Genomic DNA, 24043 nt, shown 5'->3' with positions numbered 1-24043 from the left:
TACACAGTACTGTAGCTAATCCTTGTCTACTTGTCCATGTTTAGATAAAATACTGAAGAAGGAACTTGTGAATATATAGTACTGTAGATAATCCTTGTCTACTTGTCCATATTTACATAAATTACTGAAGAAGGAACTTGTGAATATACAGATCTGTAGCTAATCCTTGTCAACCTGTCCATGTTTGATAAAATACTGAAGGAACTTGTGAATATACAGTACTGTAGCTAATCCTTGTCTACGTTTAGGTAAAGTAAAGAAGGAACTTGTGAATATACAAGTTGTAGCTAATCCCTTTTACTTGTCCATGTTTCTAATAAAACTTTTTACCTTTCCCAAGACATCAAGGTGACCTAGGACATTATAAACCTCTCATTAATTCCTAATATTTAACACATTTGTTGACATAAAGTAACACAAACAAGAACAGAAATATTGGAATTTTGGATTTTTTTATTACCTGTAATGATCAGGAAGTTTATATACATTTCTCCTCAAAAGCCTTTTTTTAAAATCTTGTTAGCTCAAACAGATGTACATGGAAAGACAGTCTAAATGACTTGTGTTCACCACAGAAATTCAAAGCAACATGATCTATTTTGTTTGATGTCAATAATCTATTTTGTTTGATGTCAATGATCTTTTTTGTTTGATGTCAATAATCTATTTTGTTTGATGTCAATGATCTATTTTGGTTTGATGTCAATGATCTATTTTGTTTGATGTCAATGATCTTTTTGTTTGATGTCAATGATCTATTTTGTTTGATGTCGATCTATTTTGTTTGATGTCAATAATATATTTTGTTTGATGTCAATGATCTTTTTGTTTGATGTCGATCTATTTTGTTTGATTTCAATAATATATTTTGTTTGATGTCAATAATATATTTTGTTTGATGTCAATGATCTTTTTTGTTTGATGTCAATAATATATTTTGTTTGATGTTAATGATCTTTTTTGTTTGATGTCAATGATCTATTTTATTTGATGTCAATATATCGGACTTAAAGTGTCTAAAACAGTCACTTTAAACATCTAGAATAGTCACTTGTCTACAACCATTCATCATCTATAAATAGATAACAAAAATAACTGAAGATGTTTTAAATATTTCTACCCTAGTGTTAAGGTTAAAACATCTGTTGTTAATATGTTTGTACATGGTGTTAAGTAGAATGAGATATAAGTGAAACACCATGTAGACACCTGTTGTAAATTTGTTTTACATGATGTCCAGTAGAATGAGATATAAATGAAATGAAACACAATGAAGACACCTGTTGTAAATTCGTTTTACATGATGTCCAGTAGAATGAGATATAAATGAAATCAAACACCATGTTTTATGAATACGTCTGATGTGATAGTACACTTGGTATGTATCAACTCATCCTACACTTACAGGTTTGTGAGCTACAAGAAATGTTATAACTGATGAAAACAATTAATGATGAATTAAAATTATATATTGTTCCATTTAAGAGATTTGTAAACTGCTCTCGGTTAATAAAGTAAAAATGTTTTCTTCTGTAGTGCTTTAGTTACAAGTAAGAGATTCTTAGTTTCCAAATCTAGATCAGAATATTTGGATTTGTATTATAATGTAGTTTTTACAATTTTCCATCTATTTCATACAGTAAAACTTTTAACAATGAAACAAAATGTAAGATAACTTTTGAACACAATATTATTGCACCAACATAAGATTGTACAAACTAGTAACATGACAACTCTCTACTTTTACAGTCTTAATTGGTGCTAGACTGTACAAAATATTATTGTAACAACTTTGTACTTTCTCAATGTAACTCAATACTAGACTGTACAAAATATTATTGTAACAACTTTGTATTTTCTCAATGTTACTCAATACTAGACTGTACAAACTATTATCGTAACAACTTCTTACTTTCTCAATGTTACTCAATTCTAGACTGTACAAACTATAAACATGACAACTTTACTTTCATAATCTTACCCAGTGCTGATGATTTTTAACAAGAAAAGCTTAATATTTTACAAGGTATGATGTTCCCTTATATGTAGAAAGCGGTAAAAATATATAAGACTGTTTTTCTTCAATCACTGCCTTTTAATGACCATGGATTACAGCTACATTTGTGAACTGACCATTCCATTCCATGAAAACAATAGCACCATTCAATGTCGCTTACACACACAGAAACTGGGAATACAGCCAAACTTCTAGAATTAAAAATCAAAGGATTCAAATTTCTTGATGTATCAAAGTTTTTGTCTGGTCCCAAATCCTATTCCTACATATTACTAACTTACCCTCTTATGAATCAAAGTTTTATAAATCAAACTTTTCGATGCATCAAAGTTTTTTCACAGACCATAAGCTATGATAACATAGTCATTGACATCACCTCATGATTCGAACAAAACATTTACCTGCACTGTACAAGTATTTTCGCCCCGCGGCAAAATTTCATACATTCCAATGAAGAGTGCTGCCAGACATTAGGATTATCATAGCTCTGTATCACTAGCTGTGTTTCGGGGTTAATTAATGACTGGACATGGATCTAAATCTAAATGTTTACTTACAAGCCACGGTATTTTATCAAAAATAATGAGACATAGTGTGATGTTCATTGCCACTTTAAGACCTCTTTAATGCTGTGCGTCATTTCATTTAAGATCAACCATATACTGTGTGACATGAAGGATCAATTTCCTGTTGATTTCTATTTAATCTTGTGTTTTGGTGCTTGTTGTCTGTTTAGGTAAAAATATATACATATATATAGCTATGAACATAAAAATGTCGCTATAACCCACCATACATGATTTGAAGTCTCAATGTACCAAAGTTTTTTTTGGTAGTCCCTTGAACTTAAAAACATCGAAGTTTACTGTATAAATTTTTAGAGTCACTGTTTGACTAGAGGTGTTGGAGTGATACCAAAGCCCTCGCTGGCAACCAAGAAGAAACATGGAACATCTGATATTGTGAAAGGCATGGAAAAGAGGTGTATTCTTTATCATAAAACAGAAGTCCTGAGTGAAGAATCTATTGTAAAAGAATTCAAAATAAGTTCATCTTCAGAATTTTGCTTAAAATTTTTTTTCTCACCAAAAATCTACTGAAGTTAGATAAAACTCTGGAACATAGATCTTTCTGTTTTGGTAAAAATTTCAATCAAAATTCTTCCTAGTTAAATAAGCATGAATGACCCATAACTTAAGAATTTTACTTGCATGTTACTAATATAGAACTACCTATGAAATTGGAGTAAATGAGAACTAAGAACTTATAAAAAAATAATCTTTCAACTTTCTATACAATTAAGATATAGTTATCACTGAGCATGTATTCTGCTTTATGTACAGGGTCTGGAAAGATGCCACACTCGGAAGCAGAACAGCCTGAAATTTTACAACACAAGGAACAACAGTATCTTCAGTGAATGATAATGGTACTCCAAGGTCATTCTCCATGTAGATTGACAATGTCAGGGTCTCACAAGCCAGAGATAATGTCAATAAGATGTCTGAACATTTCCAGCAGGAACTATTTTCTCTCACTACTTTCACATTTTCACAGCATTCATTCCATCAGCCTCACAAAACCTCTTTCATTCGCTGTCATCTTCTTTCATTTTCTTGTGTTTCTTTTTCTTCTTCTTCTTTTTCTCTGATGATGCCTGTCAGGATTACAACAAACAGCAATTAACAAATGTATTCTAAACCATGGACAGACTCATTCAAAATTTCATTTAGAGTTCTAGGATCAAGTAGATGTTTAACTGGAATGGTATTTAGTTACCAGGTAAATAAATTCCAGAATTTATTCATATTTATTTTAATAACAATTATATATCAAAATCCATTCGCCATTGTAGATATGAATAAGCATATGGTGACAGGGAGAAACATATATCTATAAATGAAACGGATTCCGACAACAGATCATTATGTATGAACTGGGTTCAGACAAAAGACTTATGTATAAAATAGATTCAGACAAAAGACCATTATGTATGCAATGGATTCAGACAACAGACCGTTATGTATGAAATGGGTTAAAAAAGCAGACTGTCATTTACGAGATAGATTCAGACAACATTATTTGTTTAAGTGGATTGCATACCTCTACCATAGATGTATCTGCTGCTGAAGCTTCCTCCTCTTCATCCTGTTCTTTCTTCTTCTTTTTCTTTTTCTTCTTGTCTTTGGAGCTGGGTGTTTCAGGTGATGGTGTGGCTGGAGTTTTAGGGGTCGGTGGCTCACTTTCGTCTGAGCTACTAGTGTCCAACTTTCTCTAAAGAACAATAAACAATGGATACAGAAGAGACATCATGATGACACACAACAGCTAAACAACAGACAAAATATAAACAGGTGTGATCAGATTATTAACAAAATTTATCCAAAATATTGTGGACTATGTTCAGGTCACATGAATATTTTAATAACAATGTGGTCAACAGGATGTTCTCAACTCTACATGTCTGTATGTATTTTAACCCTATTCCTGTATCTGGCCGACAGGATGTTCTGAACTCTGCTTGTCTGCATATCTGTATCAATTTATGACTCCCAAAGTAGACCAAAAATCTATCTCAGTTTTTATAATCAGGGTTTTCCATAAGAGCTGGTCGCCGGCCAATTTGACCGGCTACTTTGATCATTTGATCGCCTACACCAATCCAGTTCCGTAATAATGTTCCATACACGACTACACGTATAAGGCAAACTAGCCTCCTACTTTCACTACACAGCCTACTACTAACAAAATTATGGAAAACCCTGATAATACTGTTATGTACCTTTGTTTATTATTGCTCATGTCCCTAACCTTGTTTGTCTGGACAGGTGTGGTTACAGAGTTATGTACTTTTGTTCATTATTGATAATGTCCCTTACCTTGTTTGTCTAAACAGGTGTGGTTGCAGAGTGATGTCCCTTACCTTGTTTATCTAAACAGGTGTGGTTGCAGAGTGATGTCCCTTACCTTGTTTGTCTGGACAGGTGTGGTTGCAGAGTGATGTCCCTTACCTTGTTTGTCTAAACAGGTGTGGATGCAGAGTGATGTCCCTTACCTTGTTTGTCTGGACAGGTGTGGTTACAGAGTTATGTACTTTTGTTTATTAATGATAATGGCCCTTACCTTGTTTGTCTGGACAGGTGTGGATGGAGGAACAGCTCCTGTATCATTCGATTTTTCTATCTTCACTGAACTGAAACAACAAAAAGATCTCAAGTACAGTCGGAGTCTTTATACCAACAAAAGGTGGAAAACATTTGTGGAAATCCATACAAGTATTTCAACATTCATGCTTGTATGTGTAGTTGACAACTTGTAAATTATTACATTAAAGGAAATGAATTGGAAGGAGTCGTAAACAAGTTATTTCTTATATACATTTAATTAAACCAATAATTGTATATATCTATTTTGTTTTCAGATTATCAAAAATCCTTATACTATACAGTCAGTCCAAACTTGTAACTTTCTCCTAATGTTTGTTTTCAGAGTGTCTGTATCATATTATTCATTCTTTACATAATCAAGTATTTACAGAAATTTAAATGGTATCATATTATTCATTCTTTACATAATCAAGTATTTACAGAAATTTAAATGGAACATACAGATGTACAAATGTACATCAATTAACAAATTACATCAAAGGTAATAGTCTATCTGACTGGTTTAGAGTCAGTGATCAGTCTATGTGTCAGTCCGGAATCCTGAACTCATAGAATTTTTGAGGGGAGAATTTCTAAAAATACTTCAATTTTACATTGCACTATCCATTATTTTTTAGAAATAAAGCTAAACAGGACTCATGAAAATTGTGGATTGATCACTAAGGGTGATGATTATCGACTTAGTAAGCTGTTCAAACACTGATATTAATTTTGTATAATGCTTGTATAGTTTGAAGGGCAGATTCAAGGAGACGAGAAATCGTCGTCGTCATCGTCATCGTCATCGTCATCATCATCATCATCATCATCATCATCTACTAATGGTTTTACCTGTAGTCATGATAAGAACTTATCCAATCTTTAGGAGTTTTCTCATTTGGTTTTCCGTGTTTATCTAGTAGTCCTTCAGCTTTCATTTTCTGTTTTTTACTGGACTGTAATGAACATATTGTATAAGTGATAATGACTAATCAGTAGACCTCATTTACATAAAACCTCATGAGTGACAAATTATTAAAATACATCAGACAGATCAATGTTCCATGATTAAGATATACATTTTTAAAAACAATTCTGAGGATTTCAATTTCTGAAAATAAAAAGTGGACAAATCTGGGAGTGGTTGTACCAAACAGTTTTAATCATGAAAGGAAATGAATCTCTTCCATGACTTGAAGCTGCTGGACTTTACTGTTGCTACCGTTCAGTTCCATATCGTGAATATTGTCAGGAAATGGTAAAAGCTAGGTAGCGGTGTAGGTGTACAAACAAAAGTTTCCATTTAGAATTAAATCCTTCAATACACAGTGAAGTGATACATATCACTGCAGATTTGTTTTATCAGCACCACTAATCTCAGCAGTGTTTTAAAATTTCATATTTTCATATGTTGACCCTACATGGGAAATATCTATAAACACCTAATTGCTGACCAGATATTAGGGTTTGAGGATTCTCAAGTGAGAACAGATTACTCTGATCAAAGTCTAAAAATAACATTAAACTGTCATGGAAAACTGTTTTTGTGATAACCTTTTGAAAGTTCAGTAAGATTTATTTCGTTTGGGGGTTTATGTCCTCACAACAGCAAGGATCATATGTAGCCATGGATGATGAGACCACTCTTGGCTGATTTTATAGTGTTATCACACTGAAATATCAGCACTTGAAAAAACAACAGCAACAAGACATTCATGTAGATATATCATTTCCAAATATTTTTCCCTATCATGAACTATAAGAAGAATTTTAAGAAGATTGTTGCTACTTACTACTGGTCCAAGTTTCCATTTCCTTGGGTATGTGTCCCTCTCCATGATCACACGTTTGATTTTGGCTACAACTCCATGGTCACAAGTTGACATCACTGCAGTGGTCATCTGAGCAATTGCTACAAACAACATTTACTAATTAGAGTGGTGAAGAAAAATGTCTGAATTTTTTTTCATTTTCTTTCAAAATGAAATTTCCATTTCGAAATTACTGTCAACAAGAAAAAGACAAGAGTATCAATGAAACTGATCAATGCTCCCCTAGAAAGGACTTCATGGGGTTCTGTAATTTAGGGGTTTCAGGCACTTCAGTACATTGTACAGCCTCTTAGTTTGACCAATATATACACCAAGTTTCATGATCCTTGCTCAACTGTGGGCAAAGTTATGCAAAGGGACTTGGAAGGATGATCGGACAAAGCAGCGACTATGTACTCCCCTAACATTTTTAGGGAGCATAAAATCATTCATTCATATTTTGACCCTTTAACTTTGACTGATGACCATACTAGTTTATGCTGCGAATGTAGGTGATATGCCTTTGTTAATTAGCGAGTGTCAACAGGACACTACAACACCTTAAGAAACAGTAGTGTTTTGTTCTGGTTATAGTCTGAATGTACACTGCACCTCCTTCATATTACAGATTTGCTCTACATAACATATACTTCATTTGTGAATTATCACAAAAGTATCGGGTGGAGAACATGATGTTATGATACTATATGCTAAATATTATTGAAGTGCTTAAGATATGACACCAATTCGGAATAGGACAGGATGGGAAGGACAGACAGGGACAAAACTGTCCCACCATCCCCCAATAAACCAACAGGGACATTAGATAAAAGTAATACAGCCAATATACCTAGGGCTACAGCCTCTCCTTTTGTTGTAATTATGACTATTTCATCATTGATTTCAATACCATCTTCGTATCGCAGCACTCCTGGCAACATGATTTTAGCCCCGTAACACACAGCGTTTACCTATAAGGATCAAACAGTTATAACAATGCCATGTCCTTATGTTTCAAAATTATTTTACAAAGATTGATTATAGTCAATTATCATTCAAGTATTAAAATGTTTTTAATTCATTTTTTTTTTACTTTATTAAGTATGACCTTTCATTTATCTGTCGTGGAAAGTGCCTTCTCATCATTTTAAACTTATCAAGTATGACCTTTCATTTATCTGTCATGGAAAGTACCATCTCATCATTTCAAATTTTATCAAGTATGACCTTTCATTTATCTGTCGTGGAATGTGCCTTCTCAACATTACAAATCATCGTCTCAACAACAGTAAATACATATAAGTGTGCAACTTACAGCTGTGTCCTTCATAATGATACGTTTGTGAGCTGTGAGGAGAGCCTCGAGAGGTCTGATGATGCGGCGTAGATAGGTTTCATCTTTGTGGTTATCATATATCCACTGAGCATCAAGAATATCATGCATGGTCACCAATCCCTCCTAATAAATCAACAGCAATCGTACGTCACCAATCAAATGTGATTCTTAAGGATCCTAACGGTGATATCATCACAAAGAGCCTTGTATTAAACTGTGATATTAGTATTTCAAATCTTTACCATGTTTTCCCTCTACTTGAGTGTTTTGTCTTTGAATTTCTAAAAGAAAATATGCTTCATCTAGTCATTCCTTTGAAATGTGAATTAAGTTAAATAAATGTACATGATAAGGTCTACTGTATTATGTCTTCCTAATACCCTTGTTTTACTATTTCATCTTATCAGAAATATCAACAAGATGCATTTAATCCCTTCACTATGTAGTACCTAAAAAGTATATTGTTTAACTACAGAGTTGATTACTATTTGTTATCCTACACTTGATATAATTATTAGGACAGTTTATCATCATCAAAACATTTTTTCTGGATTTACTAAAATTTTCCTCTGCAGTTTACACAATACACTTTTTTTTTTTGATTTTTCTAAAGTAAAAAGAAAAAGTAAAGTAAATACTTCAGCAAGATACATCATATTTGTGTGCGTACACACCTTCTCAGACTGAATGCCTGACCGCACACGCCGCAGTTCCTGCATCTGACCTCCGACCCCAAGGAAAAGTCCCAGATGGACACACATTGTCCTAATGTATGTGCCGGCCTCACAGCTTACCCAGAAAATGCCTGAGTAAGACACGAAATAGCACTCTGTTAATATCTCAGCTGACAGCAGCTGGTAGTATATGACATGAAATAGCACTCTGTTAATATCTCAAAATAGCTGGCAGTATATGACATGAAATAGCACTCTGTTAATATCTCAGCTGAAAGTAGCTGGCAGTATATGACATCAAATAGCACTCTGTTATATCTCAGCTGAAAGCAGCTGGCAGTATAAGACATGAAATAGCACTCTGTTAAGATCTCAAAATAGCTGGCAGTATATGACATGAAATTGCACTCTGTTAAGATCTCAAAATAGCTGGCAGTATATGACACGAAATAGCACTTTGTTAATATCTCAGCTGACAGCAGCTGGTAGTATATGACATGAAATAGCACTCTGTTATATCTCAGCTGAAAGCAGCTGGTAGTATATGACATGAAATAGCACTCTGTTATATCTCAGCTGAAAGCAGCTGGCAGTATAAGACATGAAATAGCACTCTGTTAATATCTCAGCTAAAAGCAGCTGGCAGTATATGACATGAAATAGCACTCTGTTATATCTCAGTTGAAAGTAGCTGGCAGTATATGACATGAAATAGCACTCTGTTAATATCTCAGCTGAAAGTAGCTGGTAGTATATGACATGAAATAGCACTCTGTTAATATCTCAGCTGAAAGTAGCTGGCAGTATATGACATGAAATAGCACTCTGTTAATATCTCAGCTGAAAGTAGCTGGCAGTATATGACATGAAATAGCACTCTGTTAATATCTCAAAATAGCTGGCAGTATATGACATGAAATAGCACTCTGTTAATATCTCAGCTGAAAGTAGCTGGTAGTATATGACATGAAATAGCACTCTGTTATATCTCAGTTGAAAGCAGCTGGCAGTATATGACATGAAATAGCACTCTGTTATATCTCAGTTGAAAGCAGCTGGCAGTATATGACATGAAATAGCACTCTGTTATATCTCAGTTGAAAGCAGCTGGCAATGTATTCCATTTCTTGGGTACATAATAAGTGTGAACATATATAGTTTTCTTGACCATTTAAATAAGAAATGTAAAATCAGTTTTTAGTTATTGACATTAGAATGTTAGATGAAACTACGTACCCATGCCCTTCTCTTTGTCATACTCCAACATATTACACTCGTAAACTGTTCTTATTCTCAGCTGGCGCTTCACAGCTGATATCAGTGGAGGTCTCTGGAATAAAGCTCCTGTCAACATCTCTAGTTTCTGTAAAACAAGAGATGAAAACGATTTATACAGTATCTTTTCATTATCAAATGGACACATCAATCTAGATTACTAATTCAAATCAAGTACTTTCAAAAGCAATTTAAAATCCAGTTAAATCAAAATGTTTTCTCAAATTTGAGTCACTCCAGTCATGTGACTTTACAATTTTGTTACCCCAAAGCATTTAAAGTCTGTGCAATTGATAGAAGCAAGGGAATTACAAGTACCAATGAATTATTTTACTGTGATTGATGATGTAACAATGGAAATAAAGAGAAAAACATGCCATCAAATATCAATTATAAGTTTTTTAAAATTCAAAACCCTAAATATACCAATATTGGAAAAAAGAAACTTTCTCAGATTTTAAATGATAGTCTGTACCTCAGTTTCATCTAGTTAAGATTAAGATATAACCATGAAAAGTGCTTTTAACATACCAAAATTGTTTCAAGATGTCTGTTAAATAAGGTTAACTATATTTGAGATGTATAAATACTTTAATGATCTTGATGTTTCATGAACTAAAACATATTTACCATGGACTGTGCAGAAGTAGGGATAACAAAATTTCTGAAGGCTGAAACTAATCACAAACAGATTTGTTGACAGTTTCCTTATGAAAACTTCAGAAGAATCTTTTTCAAATCAGGCTTTCAAGAATTCCTTAATGTGAAACATCTAAAGGTGTTAAGTCTCAAATGAAAAGCTATAAAATAGAACATTAAGAATGAAGTAACAAAAGTACACAGGGAGCAATTTTTAAAAATTTGCTTTACCTGTGAAACCAAACGCTCATCTTCCACTGGACTGTGAAGACGAAATATACACACATACTCCTTTCCTGCCCCTTGCTGAGATTTGACTAATCGTGTTGCTCTCTGTATGCAGACAATGAGACATCCTGTCACTTTAGGATCAAGAGTTCCACTGTGACCAGTTTTTTCCACTCTCAGGATACGTTTAATCCAGGCCACAACTTCATGAGATGAGGGGTTAGCTGGTTTATCTAAATTGAAAAACCCACTCCTGGAAAGAAACACATATATTAATACTTCCAATCAATACATTTCTATTTACAGATTCCTCAGAAATAAACAGTTTAATATTTTCAAGAACTAACAACATGACTTTAATGTTTAACATATCATATCTGGTAAATTTTGATGCAAAACAATCTTTGAAACTACACCCAGGGATTTTTTTTTAAAAAGAAGAATACAATTTCAGAAACGCTCTAAAATTTACATCATTTCTCTGATCAAATTCAATGCAACGAGTAACACAATACAGATCAGAATGATCAAAAGGGCTGTAACGAGAACCAAAGTACCTGTATACAGGTCAGGTTTGAGAAATAACCAGGTTCAAAAATGTGTTTCTGGGTATCCATCAAAATAGGAAACATAATGTCTTCCGTCTGTGTTTACATTTCCGATTAAAGGTAATACTCATTTGTTCTGTTAACCAAGGATGACAATTTATCCGTTTGTTACATTTCCACATTCAACATTGTTGTACTTTAGTTTTCTCGCGACCACATTTTGTTTTTGAAACCGTCAAACATGTGTACACACAGCAGATAAAATGCCAGGCTTCCTGAATTTCATGTTTGAATTAAACAATATTCATATTAATTTATTTCAGTGTATTTTGATTCCGGGTTCAAACTTTTCTATGATGTCGAGCACAATTACTCTTGTCAAATACAGTAATGTCTTTCCTGTTGCGCATGTGTGCATAACAGCACCCTGTCGGGCACATTCTGTAAACTTTTGGTCTGATGCCATTTGTCTCAAGATCATTTAAATTACAGTTGATAAGTGCAAAGAAAGGACTGCAATAATATCTTCAGTGAAGAATTGTGTTCAGACAATGTATATGGTTGATTTTTATTTGTTCCCCCAAAGTTACAAGCCTTTTTCAACATTCGAGTACCCAGGCCCAAAATGTTGTACCCATGACTGCCCTAATAATCAAAAAGATATTTGTTGATTCTGCACTATTGAATTTGAAAAAAAAACTAATGGTTTTAAAATGTGGCAGTTGATATTCACTGTTCAAATGTTTTTTTCTCAGGAGATATTAACATACCTGACATATTCATCAATTGGTCGTTTCAAGGGAGAGCACCCTGTAGGTATGGGGGTGTAATGGGCTGTTCTGACATTGAGTTTGTCAACATTCTGGAATAAAAAGAAGTAATTATAACACTATACATGACTACTGTCACACTATTAAACTCTACTGTTTTGCCTTTCATTACAGTATACAAACACTTTAGACATTCGACATCTGAGAGTGCTTCACTCCTTAATGTAAGTTTTGAGTTTGAGGGGACATGTCTATTGTATATTAACTTCTGACCCTTCAGTTTTGCAAATTCACTTCTATAACTTATAATTAGCAAGGTTCAACTGAATACCCTGTAATTGAATAATATCCAATGCTTAAAATGCATAAAAATATTTGAGAATTTAACTGGCTAGAAATAGTACATTTTAGAATTTAAACAGCATAAAATCTTATTATGCCTAAATCCCATCGTCACTTATTCAGCGTTATGCATTGAGACACTGACTACTACAAGAAATTACAGGAGCTTTCATTTTCTGTTTTTTACTGAATTGAAATGAACATATTGTATAAGTGATAATGACTAATCAGTAGATCTCATTTACATAAAACCTCGTTGGTGACAAATTATTCAAAAATATCAGACTGATCAATGTTCCAGGGTTTTCCATAAGAGCCGGTTTCTGGCCAATTTGACCGGCAACTTTGCTCATTTGGCTGCCTATACCAATCCAGTTCCGTAATAATGTTCCGTACACGACTACACGGAAATTTATGGAAAACCCTGATGTTCCATGATTAAGAGATTTCAATTTCTGAAAATAAAAGGTGGACAAATTTTGGAAGTGGTTGTACCAAGCAGTTTTAATCATGAAAGGAAATGAATCTCTTCCATGACTTGAAGCTGCTGGACTTTATTGTTGCTACCGTTCAGTTCCATATCATGAATATTGTCAGGAAATGGTAAAAGCTAGGTAGCGGTGCACAAACAAAAAGTTTCCATTTAGAATTAAATCCTTCAATACACAGTGAAGTGCTACATCACTGTAGATTTGTTTTATCAGCACCACTAATCTCAGCAGTGTTTTAAAATTTCATATTTTCATAAGTTGGCCCTACATGGGAAATATCTATAAACATCTAATACCTTACCAGATATTAGGGTTTGAGGATTCTCAAGTGAGAACAGATTACTCTGATCAAAGTCTAAAAATAACATCAAAATTTTCATGGAAAACTGTTTTTGTGATAGCCTTTTGAAAGTTCAATAAGATTTTTTCGTTTGGGGGTTTATGTCCTTACAACAGCAAAGATCATATGAACAGTAACCATTGATGATGAAACCACTCATGGCTGATTTTATAGTGCTATCACACTGAAATATCGACACTTGAAAAATAACAGCAACAACACATTCATGTAGATATATCATTTTCATACATTTTTGCCCATCATGAACTTTAAGAAGATTGTTGCTACAGGAGCTCATAGTTGAGTTGACGTAAAGCAAAACAATGGATATCATTAATTGATAACAAAATGGCCTTAAATATAAATGTATTTTGCATGCACTGGGTACTGCCCAAGATTAGTTGGATGATTGTTGCATATTAAGTGCAAAACTTGAGCATCTAAAAGTGGACCACTATTCAAAGGTGAAAGATTTTATTAAAGTCCACTGTTGGTCCGAGTGTTAGAGACTGCCAATATGTTAAACCCTTTGATTCTAACACATCCCACAAGTAGCACTGCTAGGGCAGTTTTTTGTGCCCTGTATGTTTTTTTTTACTTTAAAATGTGTCGTTCCCAGCAGACAAGACTGTGTTATTTTTCCTAAAGTGAAGAAAAATAAAAGATGTTTCCAGAATTTTTATGAAATCTTACCATAATGTTTCAATTTATACCGGCTTCTGTGAAACTTAGCTGCAAGTAACACTGCAGAGAGTTACATTCACTTTAGATTATTCTCTAGCTTTACAACTTATGTAATCTCAAAAGTCAATAATCATTTCATAGACATTTATAAGTATCAACAACAGTAGCCTTACCTTCAACAGCAGAGGCCATTGTGAGGAATCTAACTTGTCAACCTTTGTAGAAGGCTGTAGCAGAAAGTTTTCAGAATGCTGCACATCCTGTAAATGTAAACATATTTATCATTTAGTACAAACTATTACAGTGATATATCTAATCCGGTCAATGACTTTACACTGAGCTCTAAACTGCTGTACACAGATTGCTTCAGTTCAACGTTTGCCAATTTAATCAGGTGAAAATAAAATGCAAGTAGAAAAATCAGATAAAATATTTTTTTATGCATCTTAAGGATAATTTAAAACTGGATGAAAATAAAAAGTTCTATGTGAGGTGAAAAAAAATCTTTGGTAAATGTTTTACTGTAAACAGTATATCTGAATGTGCTGTAGTACTAACATGTACATAATACAATGAAGACAACTGCCTCTCTAAAATAACAAGAAACAAAACTTTAGAAAGGAAACTTACAGCCAAACTCTGTGACTTCTTTTTCTTTTTATCTGAAAAGTATAAAGACAAAATAATTAATCCCACTATAAACAAATGTTAAAACAAAGAGTGTGTAAAAATATATACATACATATATAGAGAACTAATGTGACATGGTTTTATTTGATTTCATCATAAATATTCAACAACAGCTAGACAATTCTTTTAGTATAAATCTGCAAGGTAGATGGAAGGTAATGGGTATTATTGTATCTTTAAAAAAAAAAGAATGATATTGCCTTTTTCTTCTTTGTAGCAGTTTCTGAATAGTTTTCTTTCACACCAATTTTCTTTCTGGACTTGTGTAACTAAATCAAGGAACAACTAGGATTCTGTTTCATCCTGTTAGAGTCCTTCCCTGAATTGAGATCTGGTAAAAGAATGTGCCCTCTGGGGGTTTAATTTTATAATTTCTAAACGAAATCTGAATTAAATCGACTTCATGAAAATGTGCTTTTTTAAAACATCTCAATGTATCTAGGGGCAGATTTAGACAGGTGTAAAATGTAGGGTTTTTCTCCAAGTTGTTAGTTTCATTTGTAAACTTCTGATTGTTGACTTCTGAGGGCAATGACAGTCTGACATGCCATTTAACTGACTCAATTATGCCATTTGTAGCCTTTGACAAGTGTTTATATCAATCTAAACAGTTGTTACTTGTACAGAACTATCAATGTTATTAGCATAAAATTCTAAGTAATAACATGTAAGATTTGAAGGCTACACATTGCTGCCTAATTCACACATCATCTAGCCAGTCTGACAAACGAGTTCTAAAGGATTTTTTCTAAAGTCAAACTGAAACAAATTATTGAATAAGTTTTAAGGAAACTGAAAGACCAAGAATATCATCTCATGACAAAAATAATATAAGGCCAAGTGAAAATTATCTTAAACATTGCTTGGTTTGCATGTTCGTCCCACTTATATTATAATAGCCCAAAGCATGCTGTTTTATCTACATTTAGAAAATAGTGTAATAATTTCCCTCACACACTTTTTTGTTATAAAAAAACTATTTCCCTCAATTTATGAAGTAACAGTTGTTGTCTACTATAAGTTAATATAAGGAGGCATTGTATGAATCATTTCCAGCCTTGTTTCTGTAGATTTGCCAATGCAATCAGGGAATTCGTTGGTTGCCATTGGGCGCTATATCACCGACGAATTTCAGTGTTTTGGCGTAGTAAATGGACGACCTACAAGCCCCACACCATCCCATATGGGGTGAAGACGTCGGTCGATTCAAATTAAGATGTCTTACAATAAAGCGGACAAGACCTCTTCTATGTATAAGATTTGACTTTTGTTATGAAAGCATACCACCATGAGAAGCGGCGGCGTTATATTGAAAACAGCAGAGTGATTAATGGTTTGCTGATATCGTAAATAAGTTAATTAATCCTCGTCATCATCAATATCGCTGTAACGTTATTTCGCGACCATACCTCCTTTGCCAAAAAAGTAAACACGTGGTGGAGGACTGGTTATATCGTAATTCTGAAAATAACCCCAGAAATACAGACCAATTCATATCTTACTACAGCAAACTGATTAATTAAAACCGTAATTCCGTATGGATATGTATGATAATTGCATTAACTTGCTGTCAGTCGCGCAATAGTTAAATAAGTTCAGCATCGTTTACCCATGCCGCTTACCGTTATCCGCCATTTTGCTTCAAAACACGTGTGAATTTAAATACCCATTAACAAACGATACCATCTGAGGCATTACAAAAGTTTGATGGAGGTGATAAATCCAGAGACATTCCGAGAAGCTCCAAGACATGTGCGTGCGCACATGATTATTTATTTCCGGAAAAGTAGTCTGCGAAGAATTTCTGCTTGCCGTGCAAATCATGAATAGACGTTTTCTCCTTTAAATAAGTTGTCTTTGTTCGTGACAGTAGTTCACGATATTGTGATTATCTTTTTTTTTGAATGGTAATTATTAATAGCAATAATGCGGAGGTCCGCTGATTTGTTTATGTAAGTTGACGCGGGAAAGATGTTCGTACTAGTGCCGTTTGAAACTTTAGATACTGTAGGCTTGTGAGGTGGTGGCAGAATATTATTCAAATATTTTGCATTTATATTCGTAAACTTGGTCTACCATATTTAAACAGGATATCTTTCATTTCAGACGGACAGAAAGACTGAGTGAGAGAAGAAATGGGTGTGCAAGGCCTCTGGCAGCTTATTCAGTCAACTGGTAAACCAGTCTCCCTCTTGTCTCTCGACGGCAAAATACTTTCAATCGGTATCCTTTGTAACAAATAGTATGCTGCAGTTTATAACATATAACAATAATGTTGCTTTGAGCAGTTGATGTACGACATAACAATTACAGAAAACCGAGTGTCGGTGGAACTGATGCTGAATTGTCTCTGAAAACAACCTTATGTTCTAATTCATCAGTACAAACGAACATAAATCATTTATCTCAACACTTCAATATAGAATATAGCTGACTGCAGCTATCATTTTACTGTGGTAATGCTACATGAAATTGAAGACAATTAAATGTGCACAATAAAATCCTGTTGAGACACATCTCACTCCTTGAAGGAATCAACAGTCAAGATGACGGGGTCCTAGGAATCCGTCCTGACGTAGTAAATGTCATCAAGGTGACTGGGTTCTAAGTAATCTGTCATAAGCTGTCTACAAACCTAAAAACATAGGAGAAAACGCTTTCAACATTCCACCGTACATTTCCAGGTAATTCATGTGTTGCCCATAATACTCTGTGTACGTCAGACTATATGCCTAACCATTCAGTGCATACATACGTGCTCACACACCTGTTTGACCCCAGTGTTCCCTTACCATTGATAAATATAATTATTGAAGGCTTTTCATATCTGTAGATTTTGTATTTGGTCATCATAATATGAAAAAGTCAAAGCGTTAAATGAGTGTGGTGTTTGCTAATAGTTTACTTGTTATTTGTATTAATGACAAAATATTTTACATATGGAATATAAATGTTCCTTCATAGTTTGAAACTTCTTCTGACACCTTGAAGATTATACCTTACCTTATGCTACCTTATGTTGTTTCTGTCTGCAGGACCAATTGGTCCTCTATATGCAGCTCAGAATTGTCCGTAAACACAGGGTAATGAATCGACATCCTTCTGGTATCTGGTCCAAAGCTTGTTGTAAAACTGAACTGCAGAGGGTGGTTTTCTCAGAGCTTGTCAATTTTATTTTTGAAAAGGTTTGTTGATCTAGCTGAGATTACATGTATGGGAAGACTGTTCCATGTATCTTCTATTCTATGTGAAAAGTTGTATTTTCTGGTGTCTTTGGCACAATGTCATATCACAAGTTTCAACAAATTTCCTCATATGCTGCTGGACATATTTAATTTCAACATATCCGAAGTAACTTTCTGGTCATAGATACCATTCAAAAGTTTAAAGAATTCTATCATATCTCCACACATTCATCTGAAATTCAGGGTGGGTAACTTTAATCACTTCAGTTGTTGTCCATAGTTCATGTCTTTCATGTTAGGTGACATCCTTGTAGCTTGCCAATGTACATTTTCTACTGTTTTCATTTTCTTTTTCTTATACAGTGACCAGAGCTTGCATATTCCACATAAGGCCTAACCAGTGCTTTAAATAGTATGCAGAATGTTCTCTTGTCTAAATATACAAAGCTACGTCTTGTAAGCCCAACAATCTTATTTGCTTAATTTACTTGAATTTGTATGCTTTTCGAAAGTGAGATTCCTATCTATGGTTACGTCGATATCTCTCTCGCTTTCAACATTTTCCAAGACTTCTCTACAGCCATCGTATTTGTTCATGCTATACTTAGTTTCCACAATAGTCTTACCTTTGTTGTGGATGGATGAATTTCAGTATTTTCATTGATTGTTTAGGTTTTGTTCAGTCAGAATTAAAAAGAAAAATGAATAGATATTTATTGTTTGAAATGTAGTGGTGTTTGTATTTGTTATATCGCAAGTGAACACTTTTGTCAATTGCGAAAGATGGCTGAAAGATGGCTATTAAGAGATGCTGTTTCATGTACAACTGCAAGAACTTTCTAACTTCCAAGTAGTCCAAACACATATGCTGATCAGTTGATGCCTTGACAAGTTTCTAATTTAGATGTGAGCATATGGCTCCACCATGCTGTTAAAGGAATGAGGGACAAGGATGGAAATCCCCTTCCAAATGCTCATCTTCAAGTCCTGTTTTCTCGGATCTGTAAGCTGCTATTCTACAATATAAAACCTGTGTTTGTCTTTGATGGTGGTGTGCCAGTACTGAAGAAGCAAACTCTGGTAAGCTGCTCTATGTGAACAACTTGTTAAGAAATGAATATTTATCTGAATACTGTTCAGCTATGAATAGATACAGAAATTGTTACAGAAAGGCTGATGAAATAACCAGGGAATCATGTAGATTAATTAACGCCTAAAAATAATCTGCAAGTTTCTGCTAATATGCCAAAAAATAGGCAGGTTGGTTTGGAAATCTTTTCTTTTGAAGTAATTTCAACTGACAATATCCGATTAAATCTGCCTTTAAAGGATAGCAGTAGGACTAAGCAAAATTATGTAGAAGATTTATTACACATACTCATAAAAAAAAACAATGAAAGTAGGCTGACAATTGTATTATAGATATAATACATGATACACTTCAGTAGTATTGTGTACCCTATAGAATGATTTCTTTGGAGCATATCTTTTTCATTATTTATGAGAAAAGAAGAAAGGAAAATGACCACTGGGCATTTGTATACAAAATGTAATTGATCTTCATGATAAAAACTCCATATTTCATCCTGGAAATTAAATAGTTGAGCTCAAAATTAGGTGTCTTACAATGCTTTACTGTTTTATGTAGCTACTGGAAAGTGTTTGATGTGACATTCAGTTACAATGCCGTCAATTCCTTGATATTTTATAGATGTAAGGAAACTTCCCTTTGATTAAGTGTAGCCATTTTCACACAACTGTTCCCATAGCTGGGTTTGTTATGCTGAATAACCCAAAATTTATTTATCGTGAATAGGAACCAGTAAATGGGGAATAAGTCGTACTGAATAATCAAACTCATCATTAGCAAGTGTCTGCTGTAACAAGGTGTCTGCTATGAAAGTTTTCCTCTTGTTTAGGGTTGACTCTACATGTATTATATAAATATTATTTCATTCTTAGATATGTACATAAACTAAAGGCTTATATAAGAACGATCACATCTGAGTTTGATTCTGAAACAAGTTTTACAACTTATATAAATCTGTCTCCTTTTTTACATGTACAGATAAGGGATTACATAATCGTCCTTCCTCAGTTTGTCAAATGAATTTTTGGGTTAGGCTGAAAATTAAAGAGTTAGTGGAAACTCTGATATGTTATTTTAAAACTTAATCTGAAATTTATCGTTTGCTATGTGAATGTGTTTTGATTTGAATTTTTTTCAGATATAACACATACTTAGCATTAGGTAGTTATTCATTCAACATGTGTAAGAGGAGGAATTTGGCATCATAAAATATTTGTTACATCCACTCCTTTTGAATATATCTCCAAATCTTGTTTGCTGAATGAAACATCAATTACATCAATTGAAAGTTCCTCAGACAAGGATATAACTACCAAAACATTTTGTAATATCAAAATTGATATACTAACATTAATTTGTGTGGAATGTAACATGGACTCTGATTCTGATGTAATGCAGGACACCATAATTGCAACTGGCGAATAAAAAATCATTGTCAAGAGATAAAATTCTTGAAACAGTATTTTGAAAATCATTGTGGATAGAAAAAATGCATCTTCGTTTATCAGTATCCAAGAAAACTTGGTGTCCTGTCAGGTCTGCAAATTATTTTTGTAAGTAAAGCTTATTTGATGGTCTAAAATTGAAGTTACAAGTTTTTATAGCAATACTTAGTTTAATATATTTAAACTTTTATCTGTTCAGATCGCTCTGTGTCCATGGTCTGCCCTTCATCTGTGAAAAATTTTGTTATCACTATTTCTTGAGAAGTACTGGATGGATCTTTCCCAAATTGCATATGTAGATTCCCTTTGGTCCCTAGTTGTGCCTATTTGATTTTGGGACTGGTAAAAAAAAACACAATGGCCAACAGGCAGCCATCTTGGATTTTTTCAATGAAGTTTGTTATCACTGTTTCTTGAAAAGGAAATGATAGATCTCTCTCAAATTTCAAATGTAGGTCCCACTTGGTCTCTAGTTGTGCCCATGTATTATAGATTATGTCATAGATTTTGACTTTGAAATTTTATTTTCCCTATTTCTTGAGTACATGTATAGGTTCCTTTAGGCCAGACGGCCATTTTGGATATGGCAGGTGAAGATTATCATCACTATTTCTGCTAAGTAATGTTCAAATGTCTTATCATTAAGAGCAAAAACAGAAAAGAGAAAAGAAGGGAAAAGATTCAATTTTTTCAAAGTGCATATAAAAATCAAACAATGTTTGGCGCCAAGATCCTTCTGGGATCTCTTGTTCATGAATTTGACGATAAAACATACTTGAGACGGAGAGATATTCCCAAATGAACAGCTGTATTTCTTCCTTCATATCATCTGTACAAAGGGGTTTTAAATCCAAGTAATGTACAACGATCATTTGGTAAGACTTGAAACCTTTGTGCATGAGGCTTTTCTAAAGAAGGAGCACTTGGGTGCTGTTTTCTTCGATATTGAAATGACTTAAAACACTACTTTTTCGTGTATCCATTCTGGTTGTTGAGCAAACCAAATTCTTAGGTGTAATATTCGACAGGAAATTGTCATTCCTTCTATATATAAAATACCTTAAAGCTAATAGAAAAGTTTTGCTAAGACTTTATAGAGCTCTTATTAGATGAAAATAAGACTGCGGTTTCATTGTGTATGGATTTGCTAGACCTTCATATCTCAAATTATTAGACACTGTTCATCACCAGAGTCTGAGGCTTGCTCTTGGAGCTTTTAAGATCACACCCACAGCAAGCCTCTATGTAGAGACTAACAAACCATCACTATAAAGCTATCGAAATAAATTGGCTTTTCAATACATCATTCACCAAAAATCATATCCTTCTTTTTCACTTAAATTTCATCCAAAATATAAAACCTTGTTTGAAAACAATACAAAAACCATTCCACCATTCGGTATTTGGATTTCAGCTCTTTTACAAAACACAAAATATTGATATCGACCAAATTCAGTCACTTGGAAGGATAGAAATTCTGCCCTGTCTCTTGAATTCACTTCAAGTTGACTTTTCTCTTCATGAAATGGTTAAGTCAGACACTGACAGTTGCACCTTTTGTTCTTCCTTCTCGAAATTGCTGTTAAAATATAAAAAAAAATTCTGCATTATTGGATGGCAGCTACCGAACAATGCCTCAATATTCTTGGCGGAAGCACGAGCTATGTATTTCGCCCTTGAACGTATTCAAACAAAATATTCTCATTCATAATACCTTAATACTATATCATGAACTTGCTTTTAACTTTCATATTGCTTTTTGCTGGTTAATTTCCTGGACACATGAGAATACCAGACAACAAAAAGTAGATCATACCGCAAAGGCTTAATTGCTGTCGTCTGTTGTTTTTAAACTTTGTTTTACTTATTTTAAACCATATATCAAACAATTTTTAACAGCTCAGTAACAGGAGGATTGGAATTGATATACTGATAATAAATTGCACTCCGTAAAACCAATCATGGGTGAGTGGTCTCCATGCTATAGAGACAACCATTGAGACAAAGTTGTCCTTGTCCATATTCGGATGGGTCATACATACCTTACACATTCATATATATTGAAATGCAAAGGTAATCCTTAGTGCATAGGATGAGCCATTCACCTTTAAACATTTTTTGTTGGATGGCATTGACATTCTGTCTACTTCAAAACCTTTTTTATCTTAATGCTACAAGTCTAAAGACCCTTTTTGAAACTGTTGAGATTTGTAAAATTCTAGGTTATCTGAAAGATGTTTGTCTATATTTTAAGATATGACTGCCATTTTAATCTTTTGTGATAATATAACCATTTCAGATTTTGTGTTTTTTCCTTTTTTATCGGTGTATCTCCTGTTGACCTTATGACCTTTTATTTGTTGACGGGTCATTAAGATTGTAATAATAATATCGGTAGACAAAACAGAACTGTCTTCTGTGTTGGTCAGGATGAAACAACATTTTATGGTGTGAAATCTACTATCATGGTGTTTCACCTTGTTTTAAATTTTCAAAAATACTAATTTATGATGCTTAATTCTGCCTCATAAGAGTCTTGGAAAAGTCTTGTTGTCGTGGATAAAATGTCCTTGTATGTTGTTGATGAAAATGTGTAATTTAACAGGCATTCAGAAGAGAAAATCGTGAATTAGCAGAAAAAGAGAGTTCAAAGACAAACCAGAAGTTGCTTCAAAATTTGATGAAGAGCCAAGCTATTAAGGAAGTTCTTGGCGATGATGCAGGTCCATCAAAAAGTCAATTGTCAACATCCACAAAGTCAAGAGATATGTTTGAGTTACCTCCCCTTCCTGCTGAATTCTTAAGGTAAAGATATGGATTTTTCTCATCAAACATACCATACCTGTCAACTTTTCTAAATTCTCCAGTATTGTACCAGTATCTGGTTCTGTTTGGAATGGACATTATTATGTTTAAATAGGTTTCCTTTGAGGGGAATGAAAAGTAAAGAAGGCTTGTATAAACCAATGAATATTGTACTATGATGGTCATCAAACGTTTGTTTGAACCTTTTGTGTTTGACTTACTAAATAGAAAGGCAAACTTGGCTTTTCTTTTTGCAGGATGCAGGAAGAGAACAGTAGTTGGGAAGAACGTGTCGCTGCACAGGAAGTCATGGCTGTAAGTAACATTAACTACAATGATGTTAGATTTAACAGTTAAAAAATGGCAGATAAAGATATCCTAGTGACTTAATTGTGTACTGTAAAACTGATGCCAGGATTTGAAGATTTCTTTATGAACAACAAAAACAAAAGATATTTACTCTATATATTAATGCAAACTTTCTGAATCATGCAAGATCAATACAAAGCGTTTAGAAACCTGAGAGC

The 24043-nt window shown here is 33.7% G+C and overlaps 2 protein-coding genes across 2 annotated transcripts in view; one reads left to right on the top strand and one right to left on the bottom strand.

The window, feature by feature from the left end:
• Positions 1-435: 435 nt before the first annotated feature.
• Positions 436-16626, bottom strand: LOC132559136 (H/ACA ribonucleoprotein complex subunit DKC1-like). Its single transcript, XM_060223743.1, has 14 exons — positions 16614-16626; positions 14932-14963; positions 14475-14561; positions 12445-12536; positions 11130-11379; positions 10221-10347; positions 8985-9115; positions 8290-8433; positions 7825-7945; positions 6957-7075; positions 6016-6119; positions 5141-5210; positions 4121-4291; positions 436-3674 (listed from the first exon to the last, which is right to left on the bottom strand). Exons 1-14 carry the CDS (start codon positions 16624-16626, stop codon positions 3606-3608), a joined length of 1530 nt encoding a protein of 509 aa, XP_060079726.1. The 3' UTR covers positions 436-3605.
• A 182-nt stretch (positions 16627-16808) lies between these two features.
• LOC132559138 (DNA excision repair protein ERCC-5-like) overlaps positions 16809-24043 on the top strand; it is a 29297-nt gene continuing 22062 nt past the window's right edge. Inside the window, exons 1-5 of the mRNA XM_060223747.1 lie at positions 16809-16898; positions 17098-17214; positions 19081-19256; positions 23317-23516; positions 23774-23831. Coding sequence (XP_060079730.1) covers positions 17127-17214; positions 19081-19256; positions 23317-23516; positions 23774-23831 — 522 coding nt within the window. The 5' untranslated portion in view covers positions 16809-16898; positions 17098-17126. The remainder of the gene's footprint in view (positions 16899-17097; positions 17215-19080; positions 19257-23316; positions 23517-23773; positions 23832-24043) is intronic.

The sequence above is a fragment of the Ylistrum balloti genome, unplaced genomic scaffold (genome assembly GCF_031769215.1).
Source record: "Ylistrum balloti isolate Yb309-2 unplaced genomic scaffold, AGI_CSIRO_Ybal_v1 Utg370862, whole genome shotgun sequence".
Taxonomy (NCBI): domain Eukaryota; kingdom Metazoa; phylum Mollusca; class Bivalvia; order Pectinida; family Pectinidae; genus Ylistrum; species Ylistrum balloti.
Note: the sequence above shows the minus strand (reverse complement) of the source record. Positions and strands in the feature narration are given on the sequence as shown.